Source organism: Myiozetetes cayanensis, unplaced genomic scaffold, assembly GCF_022539395.1.
Source record: "Myiozetetes cayanensis isolate MyiCay16 unplaced genomic scaffold, myiCay2020 scf5-8, whole genome shotgun sequence".
NCBI classification, from domain to species: Eukaryota; Metazoa; Chordata; class Aves; order Passeriformes; family Tyrannidae; genus Myiozetetes; species Myiozetetes cayanensis.
Window position 1 is genome coordinate 113,431,036 of NW_026087742.1, and position 24,442 is coordinate 113,455,477.

General features: G+C 41.5%; 1 protein-coding gene across 1 annotated transcript in view; it reads left to right on the forward strand.

Annotated features, from left to right (window-relative positions):
* Window positions 1–24,442, forward strand: part of DSCAM (DS cell adhesion molecule) — a 442,603-nt gene that overhangs the window by 251,710 nt on the left and 166,451 nt on the right. The window contains 3 exon segments of the mRNA XM_050332764.1: window positions 15,215–15,361; window positions 20,495–20,773; window positions 23,492–23,767. Coding sequence (XP_050188721.1) covers window positions 15,215–15,361; window positions 20,495–20,773; window positions 23,492–23,767 — 702 coding nt within the window.

Genomic DNA, 24,442 nt, shown 5'->3' on the forward strand with positions numbered 1-24,442 from the left:
TTCATAATCAAAGGTCTTTACCACTGTAAAATTGGGCTTCCAGCTCTTGAATCATTCTTGAAGCTCTTCCCTGAATCCTCCCAAATTTTCAATATAATTTCAATGAAGTGATATTTACTTTTTTTTCCCCCCCTATTTTCCTTTCAGTTTCTTTGGTAGAAAAGGTTTCCACAAACAGAGCAGAGAAAGCTGCACAGTTATGGAATCCTCAGGTCTGTTTTTCTGAACTAAAATGTCAATTGTTTGCCACCTCTCTTCTTGCAGCTTTGAGTTCCACCCCCCCAGCTTCTTGTGTCTGAGTGATTTTTCCCGCTGTTAACTTTAATTCATATATTATACATTTCATCCATAATTTAGCATAAAGAGGGACCTTCTATTATTTATCACCTGCATGATGAGGACATGCATGTGCACACATGCATATATGGGGTATTTTCTTACATAAAACTAGAGATTAGTGTATGAATATTTAACAGGGGTTATAGTCTGAGCAAATATTGCTCCTAAAAGTTTTGGGAAATAATGTTTTTCAGCAACTCTGATATGTACCACAGGGTAGAGCCTGGTTAGAAACAGGTGATGCCTTTCCACAGTATATTATTTGTTTGAAAGGAAGAATTAAGGCAATATGAAATTTTTATCACCTTCTTAGAGGTATTTCTACCTCCATGTTTCCCAATTTCTTCTTCAGAACTTACTGTCTTTTAAGAGCTAGTCCTGACCTTAAACATAAGTCGTATTTTAAGAAGAAAGAGTTTTTTTCTAAGCACTGAAGGCTATTTGAATTCTACATGTGCTACAGTGCAGTGTTAGGCTGGGTCTAAAATACATTGAGAGGACCAGGACTGTCCTGAACAAACACATTCTTTAATTTAAGTGGTGTCTCTTGTCCAGAAGACAACCTATCAAACTTGAAAATATTGGCACTTAAATACTGGGCACTTAAAATGGTGCTCTTCCCTTATTAAAAGAACTTCAGCAACCAGAAATTATTTGGTACCCTCACTTTCTGTCACCCGAGTGTGGGGAGTGATGGTGAAACAAAGATTTATTGTGCCACTGATACCTGAGGGTTGCTGATGCAGAAAAAGCAGCATCTGAGCTAAAAGACCATGCTACGTTGAATTCAGGCTTTTGAACACGTTATGTCCCTATTGAAAATAAATGCAGATTATGTTCAAAATGGTGGTAATCACACAGATCACCTCTGAACGTTCAGGTGCTTGCAGTTTCTATTTAAACAGGAAATTGCTCTAGGAAAAGTAAGCTAGAAAGGATTTCAAATTAAGTGAGAAAAGAATTGGTTTGGTTTGGGTGTTTTTTGGTTTGGTTGGTTTTCTTAATTGTAGGAAGAAGTTAATTAGTGAATATCTGTTACCTTTGGTAATGTCACTTTCTTTTCCCATCCCTGTTTTTATCTGTTTTTTTTTGCTGGCTGCATGTCTATAATCGAAATGAAAAGCACTTTTTATAGAGAGCAGGCAGGCTTGGAGTATAGTCCTGTCCACCCAGGTGAGATCAGGTGTCTCCTTTAGCCCCTCTTATGGAGGGTTTCTTCTGTAGGCTCTGCCACAGAGGAAGAAATAACCAGGTAATAATCAAAAAAAAAAAAAAAAAAAGTGCAGAAGAGTTTCAGCTTTAATATCTCATTTTGAAAGATTAGGTGAAAGCAAGTCAATGTAACAGGTTGGCCACACAATCAAACCCCATCTAACCATTGACAATTAATTATTCAAGCCTGTCTTTGTGCTCCTGTCAATTTGAACAGCAGAGCTGTCAGCTGGTGAGTCTCTATTGAAGACCAGCCTCAGATCGTTATTATTGAGCTGCCCCTTCCCAGACTCCGGGGCCAGAGCTACTGTCAGAAAGAAAAAGAAATGAAACACAGGATATTGACTTTTTGGATCTGTGGGATTTTATTTATTTATTTATTTATTTATTTATTTATTTATTTTCCTCCTGCTTTCTGTGTTCACGGCACTCCCTTTGCTCCAGAAAGAACTTTAAGAAGTCCACGAGGCTCAATTTACAGGGATTGCATACATGTTCCACCTTTTTAATGGCAAAGCTCCCGGGGAGGGAGATACTGTGCCTCAACCGTGGTCGTGGTGTAGAATTCAAATCCTCAGGTCAGCGATACAAACTCCTGGGGCTCTGCCTAAGAGGATTGGAATGAGGAAAAATTGGCTTTCTCCCAGGAGATAAAGACTGTGAACTATGAAAGCAATAATGTTGACCCAAATAACAGTTGCTCAAGAGATTGAACCAGTGCAGAATTTGCTTAGAATAAATGCCATACAGCTGTCAGATTTTGCTACGTTAATTTTCTTCTTATAAGATTCATTTATGGCTGTTCACACGCCTAAGCCATTGGCTGCATAAAAGAGTATACCCAGATTAAAGTTGAGTCACTCAGGAAAAGAGAAGAAAAATAGTTTTAGTTCAGAGCTTTTTCTTCATTACTTTTTTGCTGCCTGGTTTTGAAAAAACAGGAATAATTGTTTTTAAATGTCCTTATATAAAGTGACACCAACCAGCCTTTTTTGAATGCTCACATAAAATGTCAAAACTGCACTGTGTGTTCTCAGGAGAAAGAAGTGCATCGAAGCAAATTGGGTGAATATCCTTACTTTAGATTAATTTGCCCAAAAAAAAAAAAAAAAAAGAGTACTTATAGACCTTATGCATTTAAAGCACTGTATGCAGAGAGTCACATCTCTTTTCAGGCAGCTGACATGCACAAGTAAGAAAAACAGACCACTGGTACATGATTTTAAATCCCTTTTGAAGGCCACAGTCTGATGGCTTAAATAAGAGACACACATATATATATATATACAGATCTCATAATCCTCCTCTACTTTAAAGGTGTATTTTATCCCTATGTGGTAATCATAGAATCATAGAAAATCATGGTTTGGGTTGGAAGGGACCTTAAAGATCACCCAGTCCCACCCCCTGCCATGGGCAGGGACACCTTCCATTAGACCAGGTTGCTCCAAGCCCCGTCCAACTTGGCCTTGGACACTTCCAGGGATCCAGGGGCAGCCACAGATTCTCTGGGCAACCTGTGCCAGGACCTCACCACCCTCACAGTAAGGAATTTCTTTGTAAGATCTGACCTAGGTTTCCCTTCTTTCAGTCTGAACTCATTACTCCTTGTCCTGTCACTGCTGTTCCTGATGAACAGTCCCTCTCCAGCTTCCTTGTAACCCCTTCAGGTTCTGGATCAGTCGCTGTTGTTCTACACCTGCAGTTGTGCAGGAGGCTGTGGATGGGTCTGACTTACACTGTGCACCCTCAGACAGGTGACCTGCACCGACCATGGGCGCAAAGGACACACTTTACATTCCGCACATCTTGGGTGGGCTGAATGTGCTGGCCCTGTGCAGCCTCTTCTGTCAGGTCAATCCTGCTTAGGCAACTTCGTGCTCCTTGAACTGTCTGGGAATGCAGGAGAAGTCAATTCTATAGATCTTGCTGTATAAATGTTATTGGCATGGCCAGTGTGCCCACGCCATGTGATGCTGACAAGGACGGTCACCCTGTGACTCAACATGTTCTTCAATGGCCTGTGGAGATGAGGAAAGAGAGGATGACTGCTCAGGGAAACTACTCAGAGTCCAGGCAATGTCTGTGTCTGTTTGACATATTTATTTTGTTTGGTTGGTTTGGGGGTTTTTGTTTGTTTGTTTTGTTGTGTTGTGTTTTGTTTTTAAACTGATGCTGTTTGTCCTGAAAAATAAGTTTCAGAAGTGGGGAAAAATGCTTTGTGTGACTTTCATCCTAAAGTCCAATATTTAGAATATGGGTTTGCAGTAATTTTTTTTTTCTGAAAGTCCTCTATTTCCTTAACATTCATCATTTAAAGGATACAAGGAAAAAAACCAATATAATCACTCTGGTTGCTTAACAAATGCTGCAATGTAACTGTAAAACAAAGCTGTGAGGGCTAACAAAAGAGGTGCTTTTTATCATTTGTAGAGCTAAATGTATCTGTAACACAGGAAAAGCTCAGGGACAGCAGAGGAATGGTTAACACAGCTTGGCTGGAACATTAGTCTGGCCAAAGGCTGTATTTTCAAAATAATTCATTTTGAGGTCTTCACACAAAATGAGCACTGGTGCAAACAAAACAGGTACAGAGCTCTGGTGAACACTCACGGAAAGACAAGAACAGGAGTAACATTTACATACCCATACATGGAGCTTTCCATGTTCAAACTGTGTCCTTGTTGTACACCTGCAGAAAGGGTTGAATCCTATCAGGCAGGTCTTGAGGCACAGCACATAAAATGAGGAGTAGGAAAGGATGTTTTTGTGCTCAAAGCCCAGAACTGGGATACAGGATTCCCAGATTTGCCACAAACATGCAAGTGAAGTTTAGGCAAATCAATTAGCTTTAGTGTTCCTCAATTTCCCAATCGAATAAAAACAGGCCAGTGATGACAATTATCTGAGAGATGTATTTGGGCATATTTGCATAATGTTCCTGAGATCTGGAGAGGCTTCCAAGTGATGATTCTCTGGGCAGTTCAGAGAAGGCAATAAAAAATCCCTAAAATACTTCTATTTCATCTAAAGGAATTATGCTTGTTGATGTTGATGTGTTTATAATGTGCTTCCAGTCTAAGGGAAGTAACAGCACAGAATCACAGTAATCTTTATGAGGTGTTCTCGACCTACACGTCCCTCTTAGTTTTATGTCACATAGATCTTTGAAATGAAGTTGGATTGAAATACCCCACAATCTTGAATTGATGCCCAGCATAAATCACAGTGTGAATTTGGTCCATGATGAAAAGTTATATTTACTGAATCCTTTTAATTGTTAAGAAGTTGACTTTAACAAAGATGTCAGCAAACAGAAAATAAACTGCATGATAACTACTCGTCTACTCACGAGACTGTAACTCTTGGTCAAAGTGTTTCTGATTATTGAGGAGTTGTAAGAATTGTAAAACTTTGTAACCCACAAAAAGTTATGTTAGAGTGGAAATTGGTGTGTGTGAGAGAGGGCAAAGTAGAGGAAAAGTAGGTATGGTTAGAGGAAATTGTAAAAAATAGTTTAGTTTTTAAAGAGCTGTTGAAAAGCGACTCCGTAGACTTAACACCACTTCAAAAAGATAGAAATGATCATCATTAGTTGCTTTTTTATTAATTTTAAAAATTATCCACTGAACTCTTTCCCCAGAGGACTGGCCAAGAGTCTCCAGTGGGAACTATTTATTTTGTCTCAGATTTCTAGTGGAGCTCCTTCCTCCCACAGTGAATATTTTGAATATTTTTTTGTGCAAACAATATAGGTTTGATTTTACAAATTGAGCAAGGAAGATACTTACTCCTTCCCACGTCATTACCCTAAACCCAAATTAACCTGTTTAGCTTTCCCTGATTTTACACTCTCAAAATAAGTAATTAGATAAAAATACTACAGTAGAATGTACCATATGAAGCTTTGTCTCTGCTACTGCACATGCCTTAAATAAAAATTCTGAAGGCTCAGATGTCTTGTGAAGCTCTGAATAGATCTTTTCCTGAAAGGCAGTGGATACAGTTATAAATTCCTCCTAAAACTGTTCCTTCAGGTTGAGATGCTTCATTACCTTCCCAGTCACCTGCAGAATAAATGTGGTTAAACATGTGGGGCCACAGAGCTGCTCTAATTAATGTAGAGTAATATTGATTATTTGCAGTTAGTCAAAATAATTCTGCCGCTGGTGGCACTTGTAATTCTGTGTGTGCCAGGCTGTGATTTATTCTGATCATCCTGTCTATAACAGTTTATATTCTGTGCATACAATGACTTCTATAAACTATAAAGGTGCACGTTTGATGATGGTGACATAAACCAACTGCTGTTCAGGCCAGAGGAGATGGAGGATTTTCTTTTACCTGACAAGCTTATGTTTAAATTTCCATGCAGATGGAAGGAGGGATGGGTTCTGTTCCTTGGTTATATAAAGAGCAGAGCATAAGTTTATTTGTGCTAAGCCACCAGTCAGCTCCAGGCTATTTATTTACATGGGATGCACCAGCAAAAGCTTGAGGGAAAAGATTTTAATCCTCCAGACAGCTCCATATATCATGGGCAAAGCTGAATCCTCTTTAATCAGAGCCCCTAAAACTAGCTGGTGATTTAATATTATCTGCTTGCTTGCCAGCTGAAATAAGGAAAGCAGCTTCTGCAGCAATGTATGCAAGGACTCAAATCATCTAAAACTGTGGTATTAAAGATTATGGCAGTTTTATTTAATATCCTGGAGGACTGACAGTTAACAACAGCAGGTAGGGAACTGTAGCTGCTCATGCCTAACAAATTCATGAAAGATTAAGAGAGGGAACAATTAAATATAAACATTATGTGATAGGTCAGGTTTATACTATCCAATCATAAAATGGTGACAATTGACATAACCTAATCTGTGTACACAAAAATGCATCTCCTGCATCTAGTTATGCTTTATTTAAAAAATAAACCCCCCAATATTTATTCCTCCTTTATAAAACTTGAACTCAGCATACCTAAGTGGAATTGGTGTGGGCACTTGGCATGAAATACATTTTTGCAGTCTCAGAAACATGGAGGGGGCAATAAAATGTGTTCTGATTTGTGTAATTTGCCTGACAATCTCATTTTCAGGATGGCCATGATCCTGGTACCCAAATGATACATTTTCTGAATACTACACTGCACGTGTAGGAGCAAAAAGCTCGTATGACTTTCTGTATTCTGAGGTTACAGAAACATAAATAAACCCACATTACAATTGAATTTAAAGCAGCTAAAACCATGAATGCAGTTACTGCCAGAGTTCAGGACCTGCTGGATTGTGGAGCAGTGTGTTCAGGCCTTTTCTGTCTCCATGAGAAACCAGGAGAGTGCCAAACCTCTTGTTCCTGTCGTAAAGCTGTTAGTGACTCAGCAGATAATCTCTCTCAGTTCAATTTATACAGCCAAAACTGCAGCCCCATTTCCCTCCCTCCTCATTTTGTCTTTCTCTCTTTTTTTAAAATTATTATTATTTTTGCTTTGTTTTTGCTGTTTTTTCCTTTTAACTTTTTTCCTTTTCCTCCCTCTCTCTCTCCCTCCCTCCCTTCCTGTCTTTCTGCCTTCCTCCCTCCCTCCCTCCAATTTTTATTCACCTTAATATTTCTATAGACAAGCAATAGGCAGGTTTGTTGCAATAATTCATGCAAAACATCAGTGGAAATCTGGAAACTATGGCTGGGGCGAAAATCTCTAGTTATAAGACAGGAAGCCATTTGGGAATGGAGAAGTAAACCCCACAGCACCTAAATTTCTTTAAATCCATTTTCTCTGGAAAGATGCACTGCTGTTCCCTAATATTCCTTAGAGATAAAGGTGCCAAAATAACAGCAATTTTGTTGTTAACTGTTTTCCTCTTCGGTCTTTTCTACTTTGAGTTTAATTCTGGGGAAAAAAAAAAACAACCAACCAACAAACAAACAAACAAAAAAAAAAGAAACAAAAGGAAAAGGGAAAAACAGTGGCTTTGGAACTGAGGAAAACTTCAGGCCTGCAAGCTCAGTCTCATGACAGAGGTACATCTCTGGGAGCTTTGAGGAGCCTGAAATAACAGATCAGACATGGTAGCAGCCTTCTTTGCCTTGGACAACCACTTCCTACAGCTTTTATGCTTTTTTTTCCTTTCCCTGTGTCAGGAAAAAACGGGAAGATTTAAGACCCTGGTCCTCCTGAGTAACATCATACCTTGATGGTGCTCGAGTTATCTGAGCCCAGACCCAGGAGAGACAAAGACCAGGCCATGTAATGAATATTTAGTGTTTGCTTCTTCAGCAGGTTTGTCTGAGGGGTGGAGGTGGTAACCCCAGGGAGGGATAATTTGCTTGTAATTAAGAACGTTCATTACCCTTGGGCTGTAGGGCAGTGCTGTGGCTTTCCTCCTGGACGTCAGCTGCAGGTTGTTTCCCAGAAAGAGGGAGAGGGGCAGTGGGCAACATGCTCCAAAGGTGTGGTTTTTGTAGGGTGAACATCAGTGTTATCCCCTGTAAGGAGTGCTGGCAGGGCCTGTGAGCTTGGCTGCACCCCACGAGGGGGAAGTTGAGCTGCTTGGAGGAGCATGGTCATGTTTTGTCCCTCTGCAGCACCTCCCGTGAGCAGCACCCCCCGCGTCTCACGCAGGTTGGGTACACGGAGCGATGCTTAGAAAAGTGAAACCCTTTCCTCCCTCCTTCCCTACGTGCCTGTCCTTCCTCCTCTAATCTCTGGGCTGTGTAACAGAAGCATTCACAGGACTGTGACTTCAGGGTAGAGTTTTTGCAGCAGGTTCTCCGTGCCTGGAGCAGCAGATTGTTTTGCCCTGAGAGTGATGTTGTAGCAGTGCCCTAAAACTGAGGTTTGGGTTACTCTGCTTTGGCTCTCTGGGGAGGTCTCTCCCCTTTTCTGCACAGGTCACACTAGAAACTTGCTGAGCAGAAGCTGTTCTATCCAGTGGAGGTGACAAGTGCTGCTGATAAGAGTTTATTTGTTCTGTATTACCATTTGGCACACGGTTAGATCAGCCATCTGTTCTCTTAATTTCGATCAACCCAATTTAGGCTGCAATAGCATAATGCCTTTAGATGTGTTTCCAACAAAGTAAAAATCAAATATGATTTTTTAAAACCATCTTGAGGAGAACATTACCCCCTATTTAAAGACTACCAGCATGCTGGGGGAAAAGGGCCTGATTAAAGAATAATTAACATTGAGGTTTTAAAATATTCTCGTTTTCATACACGAATATTATGCACTAATTCGACAGGAAAGTGTTCACATTTTCTCATGAATTATACATGAGAACAATTTCACATAGGAAACCTAAACAGAAGTATTTCAACTTATTAGTCAGACCTGTAAAATTTTATTTTAATCTCTCATATTATGCAGTCTAATGGAAAGCATTAAAAACCTTATATAAGAGCAATTTGATAATTGTTAACATGACCTCTTCTCACGGAGAGGAATGACTTGCTAATGCAGCTTAACTTTGATGAAGCCATAGGTTGTTTAGGGCACTAGTCAGCAGATAGTTAAAGGAAGGGTGTGTTTCAAAAAATGTCATGGCCTTTGGGACCCTGAGTTGAGGTTGGTCAAGACTAAACATGATCCAGTTTCCTCCAGCTCTTCCCTGTTTTCTTCAGGAGAGTAAGACCCATCTCTTCAGGGTCTTACTGTGCATCTTCAAGTCAAGTGGTCTGTTAATACATGAGATGAAGACATGAATTTTAAGTTCCAATTAGTGAATGAGATTTTGTTGAGGAAAGGTTTTGATTAAAAGGTGCAAACTGTTAAAACATTGGCAAACGGTGACACAGGCTGGTGAGCTGGGTGGGGAGATGGGATCCTGTGTTAAAGATTGGAACATGGAGTTTTCCATACAGCTGATGTGAATATGACACAGAATGGAGGAAATCTATTCTCTGAGTCTGTGACTTTGAAAAGGAGATCACAATTCAGTGAATAACTAAAACAAGTTAGAACTGATAGTTAGAACTTGTTTCCTGAGTGGGTAAGTTGAAGAAAAATTTGTATAGAGGAGAGTGGTGACATTTCACATTCACTTCAACATTTACTGAACTTATGGCCATGATTCAAACTTGAAAAGGAACTTCAAAAAGTTGTTAAGGTGTTGAGCAAAAAAAAAACTACAGGAATATTTCAAGATATGAATAATTCACAGGAAATGATTTAGGAAGTTCAATCTGTATAACTAATTAAGGAGAAGGATGGTGTAAGAGGTAATTTCCTCATGTTCTGTAAGTACTTAAATGGGCAGAAGATTTCTGACTGCAGAGGAAATCTTTAATGAAGGCACAGTAAGAGCCAATAACTGGGGCAAAGGCAGATGGACCCAAACAATGCACTAACTTTCAAAAGTGAGGATAATTAACCACTGGAATAATTTACCCAGGGGTATCACACGCTCTCCACTTACAAGAAATCTTTAATCATGACTAATGTCTTTTTAAAAAACCTATAGTGTAACTTCCAGATATGGACTTGGTGCAGGAGCTAATGGGGAGAGCATGAAAGGTCAGAATAAATGACTCTAATGGCCTTTCCAGTCTGTGGTTGCTGTATAATTTGTTTCCAGTCTTACAGTGAGGCAGTTATGTGCCAGTGACAGATGGGATGCTGAAAAAAGAGTTATGGGTTCCATTCCCTGGTTTTTTCACTAACTTGTGTACATCTTTCCATGGATCTCACTGAGCTTCTCTGTAAGACATTTAAATGTTCATAGAATCACAGAATGGTCTGGGTTGGAAGGGACTTTAAAGACCATCTACTTCCAAAACCCCACCAGGGCAGGGACATCTTCCATCAGACCAGGTTGTTCAATGCCCAGTCCAGCCTGGACTTGGGTCTAAATATCTAAATATTATTTATAACTAAATTTAATGTTATTTTAAATAGTAATATGTTACTATGCTTGCCTGCACCACCAGGGCAAAAGGTACTGAGAGTGCATGGCAGCCTTTGAACTCCTTGAATGAGACAAATATTCCAGGTATTGGACCACGTTTTCAAAGACCCCAAGCACTGAAAGCCAAAAAAAGATTTCAATCTCTCTGAAAATCAGATGCTGAAATTATTATAATCAAGTTTTCAAGGCATTAATACAAACACTACCGAGGAGGAATAATAAATGGGAATTATGAGCTATATTTTGACAGTGTTCTTTTTAATTGGTGTGAAGGAGGCTTCTCTGTCTTCCTCTCTTGAAGCCTGCTAGCAGCCAAACAAACAAAAAGCTTCAGTTTATCTGAAAGGATGTTTCATTAAAAAAATAAAAAAATAAAAATCTTTATTCGGCATATTAAGTAGATGAGTCAAAAAAAAAAATCAGACGTTGTTACAGCAAAGCAAGAGCGATTAAATTAAAGAAGAAAAAGCACTCACTTGGATCAACAGGGCAATGAGAGGCTGCATTTCTAAACACTTTTTGAAGTACAGAAGGCAGAACACTCAACACTTGGGCTTTGTCACAGCTGACAGCCTGTCTGCTTTAATGAAAATGCTCCCCGTTTAGGAGCTGACAGAAATTACAGGCATTTCCCCTTTTATTTCCCTGTCATCTTTTCTGTCTCAGCAGAAGGAGGGGTTGGTTATTAAAGCATTACATAAGTATGCAAAATATATTAAGGAGAAGAGAGGGAAAGGCAAAGCTTTAGCCCTGCAATTATCCACAATGTCTGGTGGGGAGAAATGTGGGATAACATCTGATATGTGACAATAACTATTTACTTTTAGTTATCTTTAAAGAGGGTGAGGCAAAAAATCTCTAGATAATGCTTTAAGTGAAGGTTTTATTATACTATTGCCTGAGTAATTTCCAGGAGGAAGATGATCTAAGCAGCGTTAGATAGCTCGAGTATGTTCATAACTTCTCTAGAAAATACAGCAAGATAATACAGAACAATTTCTTGGCTCTGCACAGCTTTCAAAAACCTCTTTTATTAAGTGGCAGGCTTTTAATAAGAGTGCCCACTCTCACAGACCCAGATGTAGCACTGCATCTGAGGAAACTCGCTGCCAGGGCTGAGAGGGAAGGCTTCCCTTGCAAATATAAACATAAAAATCAGTACAATGGGATCTGGAAATAGCCCACAAATCTACATATGTTCATCAGCCTGACAGTAGCCACTCCACATCCTCATCCACATCCACAATCCACACCCCAGATGTGACTCCAGAGCAGATATTAGCAGCAATCACAGGTACAAGGCAAAAATACAGACAAAAGTGAGCTTTCAGCAGTTTTAAGGGGAGCTCTGAATTTGATCTTCTGACTTAATTTGTGACAGTTATTTCATTCTTGTCCTGAGAAGAGAAACAGATTTAATCATTAATGATGGCCTGTATAGACCACCTCTCAAAACCGTGCAGAGGATCTCAAAACAGGGAGAGCTTTAGAAAGGCACAGAGAAAGGAATTTATTTTTAAGCTTTGGCCACATTTGTGTGATCTCAAACTCGTGTGTACTAGGAGTCTCCAACAGTGTGGCTCTTTGCAGAAATGGAATTATGTATATTTAGCAAAGGTGAAAATGGACCCCAGGAAAAGAAAGCTCCAGGAAGCCTTTGTACAGGGAGCACATTTCTGCCTCTCAGCTGTTTGGGTTCCACTCACTTGACACAAATGCACAGCATGTGCAGATTTACTGGAGGGACCAAAACAGTCACAACCACCCCATTAGCACCTTTTTATGTGTTCCTGGTCCTGTGATGTGAGAGCACCCTCTCTGCCGGCATCCACCCCGGCACAGTTTGGTTAGGGGGGTTTACATCCCAGCTGGAAAAATCAGATTTAAGTGTGGATTGGGCTGCAGAGGACATGTCTGCATGGTACACACAGCAGCCTGGCAGCCCTGGCAGCAGAGTGGCGTTGCTGTGGGCAAGCTCACGTCTGTGCTGTCTGAAATGCAGAGCTGGTTAATGCTCACACAGCTGGAAACAGCGGCGAGAAGAGACTGCCTTTGCTGCATCCCCCAAGTAAAGCCCTTAAATGTGATTCCCATCTCCCGAAGCTGTCATTTTATGCTGCCCACGGAGCAGGAGGGAGACAACTGCGCTTCAATTACCTGTAGTTCTGGTAACATATTCCTTGGCAAAGGTGGGTTTGCTTTATGAATATTTCAGGAGTGCAGAAACAGCTTTGTGTCAAACAGCTCGTGGTTTTCACGCCAAAATCCTAAATATCCCTCTAACTTAAAGTTAGGGGTAAAGGCAAACCCTGTTAGAAGGTACAGACGCTGAGTATCACCCTGTGATGAGAAGAGAGGGTGGCACAAGTGTTTATGAGCAGCGTAAACACTCGGTGTTCTGAGTGATTGAATATACTTGTGAAAGGTAAAGAAACACTTTGAATAGGATACTACATTATATCTAGGAGTTACACTATATTTTATTGGTTTAACTTATCACTACTAACTACCTTTATCATTTCATCCAAACATTGCAACTAACTATTAAAATATAAGATGTAAGATAGCTTTGTTTATGTTTTTTTCATGTAAGCTTTTCAGTGCCGTGTTTCAGACACCTGGCTGTGAAAATCAGATGTGACTTATTAAGGTGCTTTTCCTGCTACACTCTGCAGAGCATTTGTTCATAAGCCTTCTGCGTGCAAGCAATTAAACTTTCACAGGCCTGTGAATTCAATAGGGCTTCTGTACAAGAAAAAGCCTCCCAGACCATCAAGTCCACCCCGTGCCCGACGCCCACCTTGTCCAGAGCTCTGAGTGCCACGGCCAGGCCTGCCTTGGACACCTCCAGGGCTGGGCACTCCAAACCTCCCTGGGCAGCCCCTGCCAATGCCTGACCACCCTTTCTAGCAAGAAATTCCTCCTGATGGCCAACCTGAACCTCCCCTGGCCCAGCTGGAGGTCTTTTTCTCTCCTCCTGTCCCTTGTTCCCTGGGTGAAGAGCCAGATAACTCCCAGCTGGCTCCCCCCTCCTGTCAGGGAGTTGCAGAGAGGAATAAGGTCTCCCCTGAGCCTCCTTTTCCTCCAGGCTAAACAAGCTCACCAGTTATTTAACCCTGGTGTGGTTACTTATTAATTCAATATGCATGCAAGGATGGGAGGGGTGGGCTGATATTTCTTTATTCAGTGTTTTCTGCTCTAGGGGTCAGTCCTGTCCCGTGACATTAAAAGGTTGTTAATTTTATTTCCCATTTCTTTTATATTATAGTTTAAAGGAGATTGCCCTCTGTAATGATACCATTTCCTTTCTGTCTTCTCTCTGTTGGATTGCTTTCCCACTGATGCATTTGTGAGCAAGCATCCTGACTACACTTAATTATTAAAAAGTCATTGCTCAAATAGAGCTCTGAAGAAAAGGAACTATTTCTTACTGGATATTACTGAATATTAGTTCATAATGGGTTTCATCTTTGTGTACTCTCTCCCCTAATTTTGGAACCAGGTGTATTTTATAATACATAGGTACCAGTATTTATACTGTGAGAGCTACCAGCTGCTAGAAAAAAAATAGAAGATGTTAAAAAAAAAGAAAATGTATTAATATTTTCTCCAATGTAAGAGTTTTAGAAAAGCACACAGAGCTTAGACTACTGTATTTTTAAAGTAGAAAGATTAACCAGGTGAGGTTCAGGTTTTCAATGCATTCCAGACACATTACTTCTATTTACTGAATGATGGGGAAAGCTTCAGAGTAAACATGAGCCATGTAGATTTTAGGATTGTTTGTGTCCCTGCTTTTAGAGTGGGCATTTACAACAGAACAGAGGCACTTCTGCAGGTGTCCCATGATCAAAACTGCACATGTGACCATAGGTACTACGGCATTTCCCACATATTCTAGAGTTCATAATAAAAAAATTGTATTTGAAGAAAACCTAAACTATGTTACTTTCAGTTTGAGTGAGTGCAGGGAGAAATGCTGACCATGAAACACTTCAATCTTGTTCAGTTTTAGGGGGCAGCCACTTTGCTGGCCTTAATTTTTCTCCCTCAAACAAACTTTTCTGTGTAGAACTAAAAAAAAGAAATAATATTTGAATTTTAAATAACACATCCTGAGCTGATTATTTAAGTCCTTCTTTTAGATGCAGTTTGTCTGCCTGTTTCTCTGATCACAGACTGCAATATTATTATATTATTATGTATTAACTCATCTTCTACCAGTGGCTCAGCCATAGAATTCCTGAGGTGCAGAGGGAGCTCAGCCCATCCTGCTGAGGCCTGGAATACATTAACCCCCAGGAACATGGGCAGGGTGGGGTGGGAATGCTCCTCACACTGCTGCTGTTCACCTTGCAGGTATCCCAGGAGTGCACAACCTCACTGTCTTTCTAACACCTCCAGCTCTGCTGCTGAATTGCCATCACCTCATTCTGCAATATTGAATTAAACTGAATTAAATCCATTGGTTCTTTACACTGTATTTTACTTCAGATGCCTCTTATATTGTTTTTCAACTGTTGTATAGACTGGGACACATTTCTTTCTTTCATTCCTCACCTTTTCCTTACAGATTCCTACCTTTCTGCACATGAAGTGCAAATGATAAACATTAATTAATACCTTTACAAGGAGTACTTATTAAACTTATAATTGGCAGCTTCAAGACTGGCCAAAAGAAACCTCCATGACCCTCTGGCCTGTGTCATCCACCCTCCAGTGCAGCAGATATTTTAACCACTGCCAACTCTTGTGTCTTCCAGGACCTAGATTTCTCATCACATCCACGGGAGCCTTGTATATTTTAGACGTACAGAATGAAGACGGGCTGTACAACTACCGATGTATCACAAGGCACAGATACACTGGAGAAACACGACAAAGCAACAGTGCAAGACTTTTTGTATCAGGTGATTCTTTTCTGTGCCCTGCTAAATGAAGCACTGTGTGTGTGTGTGTCTCTCTCTGGCAGGGAAAGTTCCTGGGCCTTTTATGCACCAAAACCCTGCACTCTCTGTCAAATAGAAGTGGTGAGCTGTGAGCTTCTGCAGCTGCAAAATAAAATGCCCCACTTTAAAAGCCTTTCTTTCTGTTTTTCACCTCCTGTTAGATATATCCGGAGAGCCTGTAGGGTGCACTGGACAGTTTGGTGATTTTTAGTAGGTTTAGAGGAGTTTATGAAAGGACTGTGGGTGGGATTCATCCCATCAAAAGTAGACCTGTTCAGGGAAAGCATCTAATCACCTTGACTTCCCTGTTAAGAAGAATCAAGGAAAAGGAAGACTTTCAGGGGTGGTGACCTGATCTACTTCAGCTGCCCACTTTGGGATGAGATGAATTGCCTCACAGTTCCTATTTCCCTGGGTTAACCATAGCAGGAGGTCAGGACATTCATTTAGCTCAGCTGTAGATACTTCCACTGCGGGAGTCTCGGGTTAGCTGAGGGGCATTTCAGCCTTCCTTTTCATCCATCCCACTCCTACCCTGGGGAAAACAGTGTGTTCCCCCTGCTTTTGCAGGAGAGATCTCCAGCCAGATGGAGTTTATGGCCTGTGCCAGTCCACCCAGGCTGCTGCAGACAGGCAAGAGGGTGAGCTGGTGCCTGCCCAGGGCCGAGAGTCCCAAGGCAGTGCCTTTGTGCAGCACGTGGGAAAACGAGAAGGGGGTTGGGGTATTTTAACTTCTCCTAGTAATTGTAAATCGCCTCCTGATGCTTTTGTGTGATGGACTGTTGAGTTCCCCACACACACACACACCCTGAACATTTCAGGGTGTCAGTACAGTGCTGCTCCAATCCCAGCATCTCCCCATTTTTTCCCAGCGAAATGAGATCCCAGAGATGACCCCAGGTCATCTGGAAGTTGCTCTCAAACACCTCTGTGTGTAGGATTAGCACTTCTCCATCTCCCCTTCCTCTCCCACATTTCCCTGTGTTTGCACTTGGGCAAATCCAGAGTTGTTTTCCCACGTCCATAGAGCTCACTAAGGCTGTATCCCATGCTCTTCTTTCTCCCTGTGACCTTGCCTTACAGAAAACATGCCCACCATCCCTCTGAAAGCCCCACAGAGCTTTTTCTCCTTTTCCCTGTTACTGAGTTTCCCTAAAGATCCATCAGAGGGTACAGTGACCTTCCCAACCTGACAGTCACTGGGGTCATCCTCCTTTTGACCCTCTCCTCTGTTGGTCTTTTTGTCAGAATAAAACTCTAATGATTAGGTCTCAACTTTCCACCCCTCTGCTGGGAGCCCTAAGGGAGGCAGAGGTGAGCACAAGGTTTTGCATTAATAACATACTTCCTGCCCTCCTCCAAAATGGGCATTGTTGAAGCATTTTGGAGTCCTCTTAACACACAAGTCCAGTACTTTAATATACTAATGATAAAAAAAATGGTGCGATTGTTCAGGTTAGAATCACTTACCAGTCAGATCCAGGAGTTTCTTCCTTTCCTGTGGGTAAAACTGCTTTTCCCAGCCAGATGAAGAAGTGGTTTTCCTGCACAACAATCTGCCTGCTTTGGTCTTATAAGGGTAGGCAGGGTTCTATCCTTCTGGCTGGCTCCATAATAAGGTCTGCTTCCGAATGAAATCATGCTAAGGCTGAGCCAGTGGTAACATAAATAAAATCAGGCTTGTTGTATCTTGGTTACCACAGGAAAAACTCCAGTTATTTCACTGAACAGAAGGGGAAAATGAAAGCTCTCTCTTGTTTGCAATTCAGGACAAACACCCTAAAAGTTCTGCCCTGTGTGTGGAGTTGCCTTTTCTATTCTCCTCCACAGACCAAACCAAAACAACAAATTTGACCTGTGTGCAATAGCTAGCTTTTTTTTAATTAAATGGGATTAATTATTCTCAATCAGAGCTAGAATGGGCTCTGATTTTCCAGTCCTGTTAATCTACTGAACAAGAGCAGCAATTATGGGCAGAGTTTGCCTCTTATTATTTCTCTAACAGGTTTTCATTTTTCTTTACTGGAATTTATATTTCCTTCAGGAACTGAGATCAGAGAATCCATGAACATAGTTGTGAAAGGTCTACTTGCATGGCACCCACATTTTTGCCTGCCTTTCACATCCATTTGTGTTCCTCACTTTTTGGGGGATAAAAGAGTTTGTGGTGGGTATTGATCATAGTCTCTTGGGCACATGTTTAATAAAAGTTAAGCTTCATTATCAATTTTAAGAGTGAGAAAGGCAATGTACAGATAATAGCAAATACCCATGTGAATAATTAGTGTGGCTATGACCAAAGCCAATTTAATGAAAGAACATCTAGAAATCACATGGACTTTTTAAATGAAATTAAAAACAAGGCTATTAACATGCAACAGGATATTCTTCTAATACTCATTTTAAGTGTGCTTTTCCAATAACAATTTTGTCCTGCCATGAATCCCAGCTCCCAGGCTCTTTAGTGCTTTTTAACCTCCACACTCCAAAAAATCATTATGATTTTTGAAAGCATAATGAGTTTCTTCCTCTGTCCTTTAAAGAGGATCCAGAGTAGAATATTTTTGAATAATATTTTGCCTTAGTTTTTCACCATTGTCCTTGCTAGAAGTCCTTTGCAGCTGACTATTAAAGCATAGTAAAATACTAATTCAAAAGTCAATACCATGTATCATAACTGGCTTATCTTATTTTGCTTTTTGCCTCATTGCAGGTGATTGTGAATGAATCCTGGGATTTCACTTGTGGCTTTTTTTTTTTTCTTAACTGGAATTTATCAAGTGTAAGCTCTAAATAAGCTTGTTCCAGGGACAACCCAAAGAGATGTTTTTACTGCCCATCTAAATATAGAAGTACAAGGTGCAAGAAAGCAGGTCACTGGAATCATTTTGTGTATCCCCGAATATATCTTAAATACCTCCTCTATAAGAACAGGGTCAAGACTTCTGAAGTATGTAGGCAAATCCAAATTTAGCTGTTCTGCAGGTGGGAATCCAGACTGGGCTTCTGCTGCCAAGGCTCAGTTTGAGAAGGGACAGAGTGTCATAAAGTGAACCTGGGATAGAGGACCCAGGGACCGGTGCTCTGTGTGAGCAGGAATGCACAGACAATGCCTTTAAAAGCCAGTTCCACTCTTTTATTATTTAATTATTACTTTCAACAGAAGAAATTGATTTCGCCTTCCTAAGAGCCAGAGCTGTAATTTCTTCCCTGCTTACAGTTTGACTCAGTTAATTCCTCAGGCTGCACAGAGGAATCTCTGCCCTGGAAGCAGAGCTGCCTGATGACCCAGAAGGCGAGGAAGGAGCTGGGTAATCAATTAGTCAAATTGACATTGGCCTCCCCAATAGAGTCCTGGCAGATTGTGCTGCCACTAAGCCAGACACAGACAGCATGGCAAGCTCAAAAATACAGCACATCCTGTTGCCAAATGTGGACCTTGGGGCCACTGATGTGTGCAAAATCATTTGTTTAACCAGTGGCCGACGCGTTTCTAATGAGACAGACAGGACGCTGATGTCAACTGGATGTGGTTCTGCCTTCAGTGGCACCTAGAGAGCAGAGAAACCTCTGCTGTCACCTCTCAGTGAACTTGACATTTAGGGTTTTTTATCTAGATATTCGCAAAATAAATTTATTTATTCCATTTTCTTAACATCGCAATTTTGGTTTCTGGATTGACAGTGTAACTCCCATAGTGCATTGAGCTATTTACCCTCACCTCCCAGGAGTGGCTGCAGTTCATGGAGATGTATCATGGGGATATATTCATGGAGATATATCTAAGCTACTTTTAAACGAACTAGCTCAGATACTGGGTGTGCTATTGATGGAGTAGTTTGAATTAAGCATGAACTGCTCCTTTAATCTCTCCAGCTCCTAAGAGGGACCTGCTGCAGCTGCCCTGTGAGCAGTACCTGAGTTTGTTAAGTTAAAGACCACTTGAAAATGTCAAAATGGTTGCAGTCACGCCTACACCCAGGCAACTGTGATGTAGATACACCCAAAAAGAGATCAGTGTGTCGGATAGGAGCTGATCAGCAAGTGAAGTTTCTCTCTGAGTCAGAAATCTTAACAAAGTGGGTGTGTGTGATGAGAAAACACTTTGATGAATATTTGTTGATTTACTGTTCGGTATTTATGTTGCAGTAGCTCCAGGGGGGGATTCCAGCCCGCTGCAAGAAACTATAAATCGTGTCAACCTCAGTCTTTCAAAGTTTTCAAACTTAAAAATACAAAATCCCAAACAGAGTAGTATTTCTGGTGGGGTACATACACCTCTGGTGAAGGCAATCCTGCCAGACATCTGTGAGATATATAAATATATGGCAGGTGCTTCACAAGTGTGTTTGTCTGAGAGCTGCTTTTGTCAGCAAGGTAAGCACAGAAAGATGCAGGATTAAGCTGTTCTTGTCACCTTAAGTTCTTGTTCCAGAGAAGAAGAAAAGACTTGTCTGTCAGACTGCAGACAGAAATTCCTGTGCCTTTGCCCATTTCTCTCCTGACAAGGGAATAAATTGCTCCTTAAATTCAAAGCCTTCAGACCACCGAGAAGAAAGGACAGTGTGCTGACTTCAGCCTAGAAGAGAAGTAGCAATAATTGTTAAGGCAACACATTTCTGGCTCTGATAGAGAACTGAAAGGATGACCAACGGAATGTTTGCCACCTGGAAAAAATCCAGTGAGAGGATTTCCAAGCAGTCCTGAGTTGCTTTTAGCAGCATGTGCTGCTGGATCCCAGCCACCACTACTGAGCTGTTGCACACTGATGGCTGGGTCAGAGGAGTATTCAAAACACTAAGCTGGTGAGTCAAAAACTGCAGGAGAAAAAAAAAAATCTCAGAATCCCAGAATGTGCTGAGTTGGAAGGGACCCACAAGGATCATCGAGTCCAACTCCTGGCCCTGTACACCGTGAGTCACACCATGTGCCTGAGAGCATCATCCAAATGCTTGAGCTCTGTCAGGCTTGGGGCTGTGAGCCTGTTCCGGCACTCAACCACCCTCTGGTGCATATTTCTTAGTGAATTTATTGTAATGATCCCACTGAAAAAAAAAAACAAAAAACAAAAAAAAATGCTTCTTTCCCTTCCAGATCCAGCGAATTCAGCTCCATCTATTCTAGATGGGTTTGACCACCGCAAAGCCATGGCAGGACAGCGAGTGGAGCTGCCTTGCAAAGCATCAGGGCACCCCGCACCAAAGTACCGCTGGCTGAAGGACAACGTCCCCTGGGAGCCTGACAGCAGGTTCAGGCAGACGGTGACGGGTCTGCTCATCGAGAACACGCGGCCCTCGGACTCCGGGAGCTACGTCTGCGAGGTGTGGAACAACTATGGCACCGCCGAGATGGTCGGGAGGCTCTACGTCAAACGTGAGTGGGGTGGGGTAGGAAGGGGAGCACAAGGTTTGGAAAAAATGTATGGAACGAGCCCTGCTGTTGAGCCATGAGGTGCAGGAAGGACTCCCTTGCTTCCTAAACTCCTTCAGGCAGGAGTCTAGGTGTGGCTGAATCCAGCCTTAGCCTTACGCCAACAGTTTAAATTTAAGGAATTACGGAGGTGGGATCGAAGCGCTTTTGTCCCGCAGGTTTTAGTGATCGGCAGAATGAGAGTGTCCATATGAAATTATTTATTGTTACAAACGATCAGACAAATTTATTAATACAAATGATCAAATAAAATTATTTGTTATTACAGATGATTTATTATTACAAATGATCACCTAATCAGAATTATTCACTACACAATATTAAAGCTAAAACTACCAGTAGTATAGTATGAGATAGGAGAGTGCACTATTTTGAAACAGTTGTTGAAGCAGTTGTATTAAAGCTAGCAATAAATAATCATTAACAAGAGGTTTGATGTGACTTACGCATACCAGTGCTCGTGGGGAGATCTCTTTCTCTCAACCTCGAGGAGTAACCTTGGAGCGTGTCCCCACCCGAGGGAGGAATCTCCACACACTCATCCCAAGAAGGGTTACGTTAGAAGGACCTGACTGCATTAAAGGGGACTGGACTTTTATAGTATAAAGTGACTGACTGCGAGTCACAAATTTCCAGGCTGGCTACCAGCCTATCTGTCACACCCAACTTCAAAAAATCAGGATGCGTGTTTGGAGTTTGGTGAACCAGCCTGGCTTCAGCACAATTCAATGTCAAAACTATTGCCATGGTGCCACCAGTGACTCCTCACAGAGAGCTTGCATTGTTTGCATCCTCTGATTGGATTTTAGGTCATATCTGGGTAGGCCTTCCTGCCACGGTAAGTCCTGGGCTGAGCCAAGACCTCAGGCCACTTCTTACTTGGGTGTTTTCACCAGGAAAAAATGCTGCCTTATCTTACTATACCTTCTGCCTTGTTAATTTATCTTAACAGTGATTAAATTTCTCAAAGCTGTGAAACAAGAGAAAGTCATCTCTGCAGAGATGAGTTAGTTGGCCAATTGAGCGATCAGAAGAGCAAATAGATGCAATTTCTGGCCTAGCTATGTAATTTATCACATGGAGGATATGTAATTTAGAAGCTTGAATTGGATGCTTAAAAAGAAATTGCGAATGTTCTCATAAATAAAGCTGCCAAACTCTCCCTGCCATGACTCGTTGTTCAGCAATATTGAGTACTCATACCTCCGCTGAGCTGAGTATTCATGTGTGAATATCCTGAATGTTTCACAAATTCTGCAAAGATAATTATTACTTGAGGAGCACCTCGCTGGAAAAGTGCCGTTCTTCTATTGTTAAAACAAAAAATTCTTTCCTGGAATAGAAATAATGCTTTGTGAGCTAGCATTTCCACCTCTGCAGCGTGACTAGAGAACTGAAATGGGGCAAGTTTATGAGCAGCTCAGGCCATAAAAATACCTTCACAAATAATAAATACACATCATGTTTTTGGGCAAAATAAAATCAAGGTTAAAGATCAGCAATTCATAAATTATTATGGAGGAACTTTGCTTCTCAGTGTATTTATAAATTGAGTTGAATTCAGTCGTCCTGGGATGATGCAAAGTCCAAACTTCCAGTAGATACTTTCTGAGTTAAGCTGACAGAAAGCAACAGCTGGGAAAAGGAGTTTTACCCTCCTCTGCAAAGGAGGAAGTGGTTCACTGGCATCACCACAACTCTGGGATGTTGGTGATGCCCTCAAGTGTGACTGTTCTGTTTAATGGGTTGTTGACAGTTTTGAGCCTTTGTGATATTTTTATTGGAAACATGGAGATATTCAGTGGTGATAATAATCCCTTATCTTTATAAGGAAGTCAAACCAATATCTACAAAGCATGAGATGAAATCTGTGTTCTGTAATAACAGTTAGGTGGCAGGATAAAGATTGTTTTCCTTGCATTTGTGTTTATGTTTTCTTCAACACTTCATCCTCTTTTTTGTGATATAAAGCTTGCATTATGTATGTCCTACTGTTTCTTAAGGCTGACTTGAAAATGTTGCCGTCCTCCCACATCAAAACAGAAAATCTTGTGAGCCCACACACTAAAACACTTCCATGTGGACAGATCTGATGGATATCCGTGGGTGTACCTACGTTAACATCTTCCACCCTTGAAAGCTGATCTCCTTATCATCGGCTTACACTGCACTGCTTCACATCAGGGAGTCATTTTGGAACACATAAACTGGGCTTCTTCTGCAGGAAACTAAAACAGAACATGATCTTCAGGAATACACTTATTGTACCAGTTCAAAGGTCCACAGTGAATTGATGAGAAATAACATCCTACCCTCCAAAAACATGTGTAGTGCCATGTCTAGGCCCTCAGCACCAACAGTGTTACTTGTGGATCTGCTCCTACTGTTTATTTGGGCATGGGATTATATCATGTGTTGAGCAGGTTATCCCTATAGATCTATTTGTGTTTTTTTTTTTTTGGTCATGGATGTTGGTGACCAAAATCCTTCTTAGAGTGAACTCAGTCATCTGTTATTTGTTTGTTTGGGTGGGTTTCTTAGAAGGGTGTGGCTGTGGTTTTTATTGTTCTCCTTAAATTAGAGTCAATTTGTTACTTGAACAAAAATGCACGTTTATACTTGATGTGTTCTATTTCCCCTTATTTCGACTTAAACCTCCAGAGCCACTGAAAGCCACCATCAGCCCCCGGAAAGTCAAAAGCAGCGTCGGCAGCCAAGTGTCCCTGTCCTGCAGCGTGACGGGGACCGAGGACCAGGAGCTGTCCTGGTACCGGAACGGGGAAATCATCAACCCCGGGAACAACGTCCGGATCACCGGGCTCAACCGGGAGAACCTCATCATGGACGGCATGGCCAAGAGCGACGGGGGAGCCTACCAGTGCTTCGTGCGCAAGGACAAGATGTCTGCCCAGGACTACGTCCAGGTGGTTCTGGAAGGTCAGTCTCCACCTGCTTTTCTCTACCAGCAATCCTGGTATCCACAATAATGTATAAGTTGTCTTTGGCGCCGTCGTTGTAAAGTGAACCTTAAAAACAAGAGGGTGCTCGCAGAGTCCCAGTGGGGTTTGCTGTGCCCCACTCTGGGCAAAAAGTGGTAGAATGGAAACACTGATTTGAAAAGCAAAGATCCCTCCATGAGGGAAGATAGAGGTACCCCCAAAGTGCCAGGCAGTGGAAAGGTTGTAGGAAAACGTGTTTCCAAGGTCAAGAGCGCTGGACTTGAAGAATATGAACCTCAACAGCATTTCGAAAACAGCATTTCAAACACGTGCCTCCAGTTCTTCTCAGGGCTTTAATGGTTCCTGCCAGTCCCCTCTGTGGGGGCCTTCAAACATGTCTGCAAGGACTTAACTTTTTGTCATACCAGGGAGAGTTTCTCTGGAATGCAGGAGAGAAAACATCTGAAACTGTCTCTGGGAAAGATGCCTCTTCCTGGCAGGAAAGTCTTCCTAAGGAGAACAAACCCAGATCTCCTTGCCATAAATCTTCTGGAAGGGTGTTTTACCCTGACAGCTTCCCAAGCAGGTCTCTATTCAAATCCAAACCTCTCCTGGACACAGCTTTTCTGTTTGGCCTTATTGGCTGAAAGCTTGGGGATCATCTTAAGTAAGT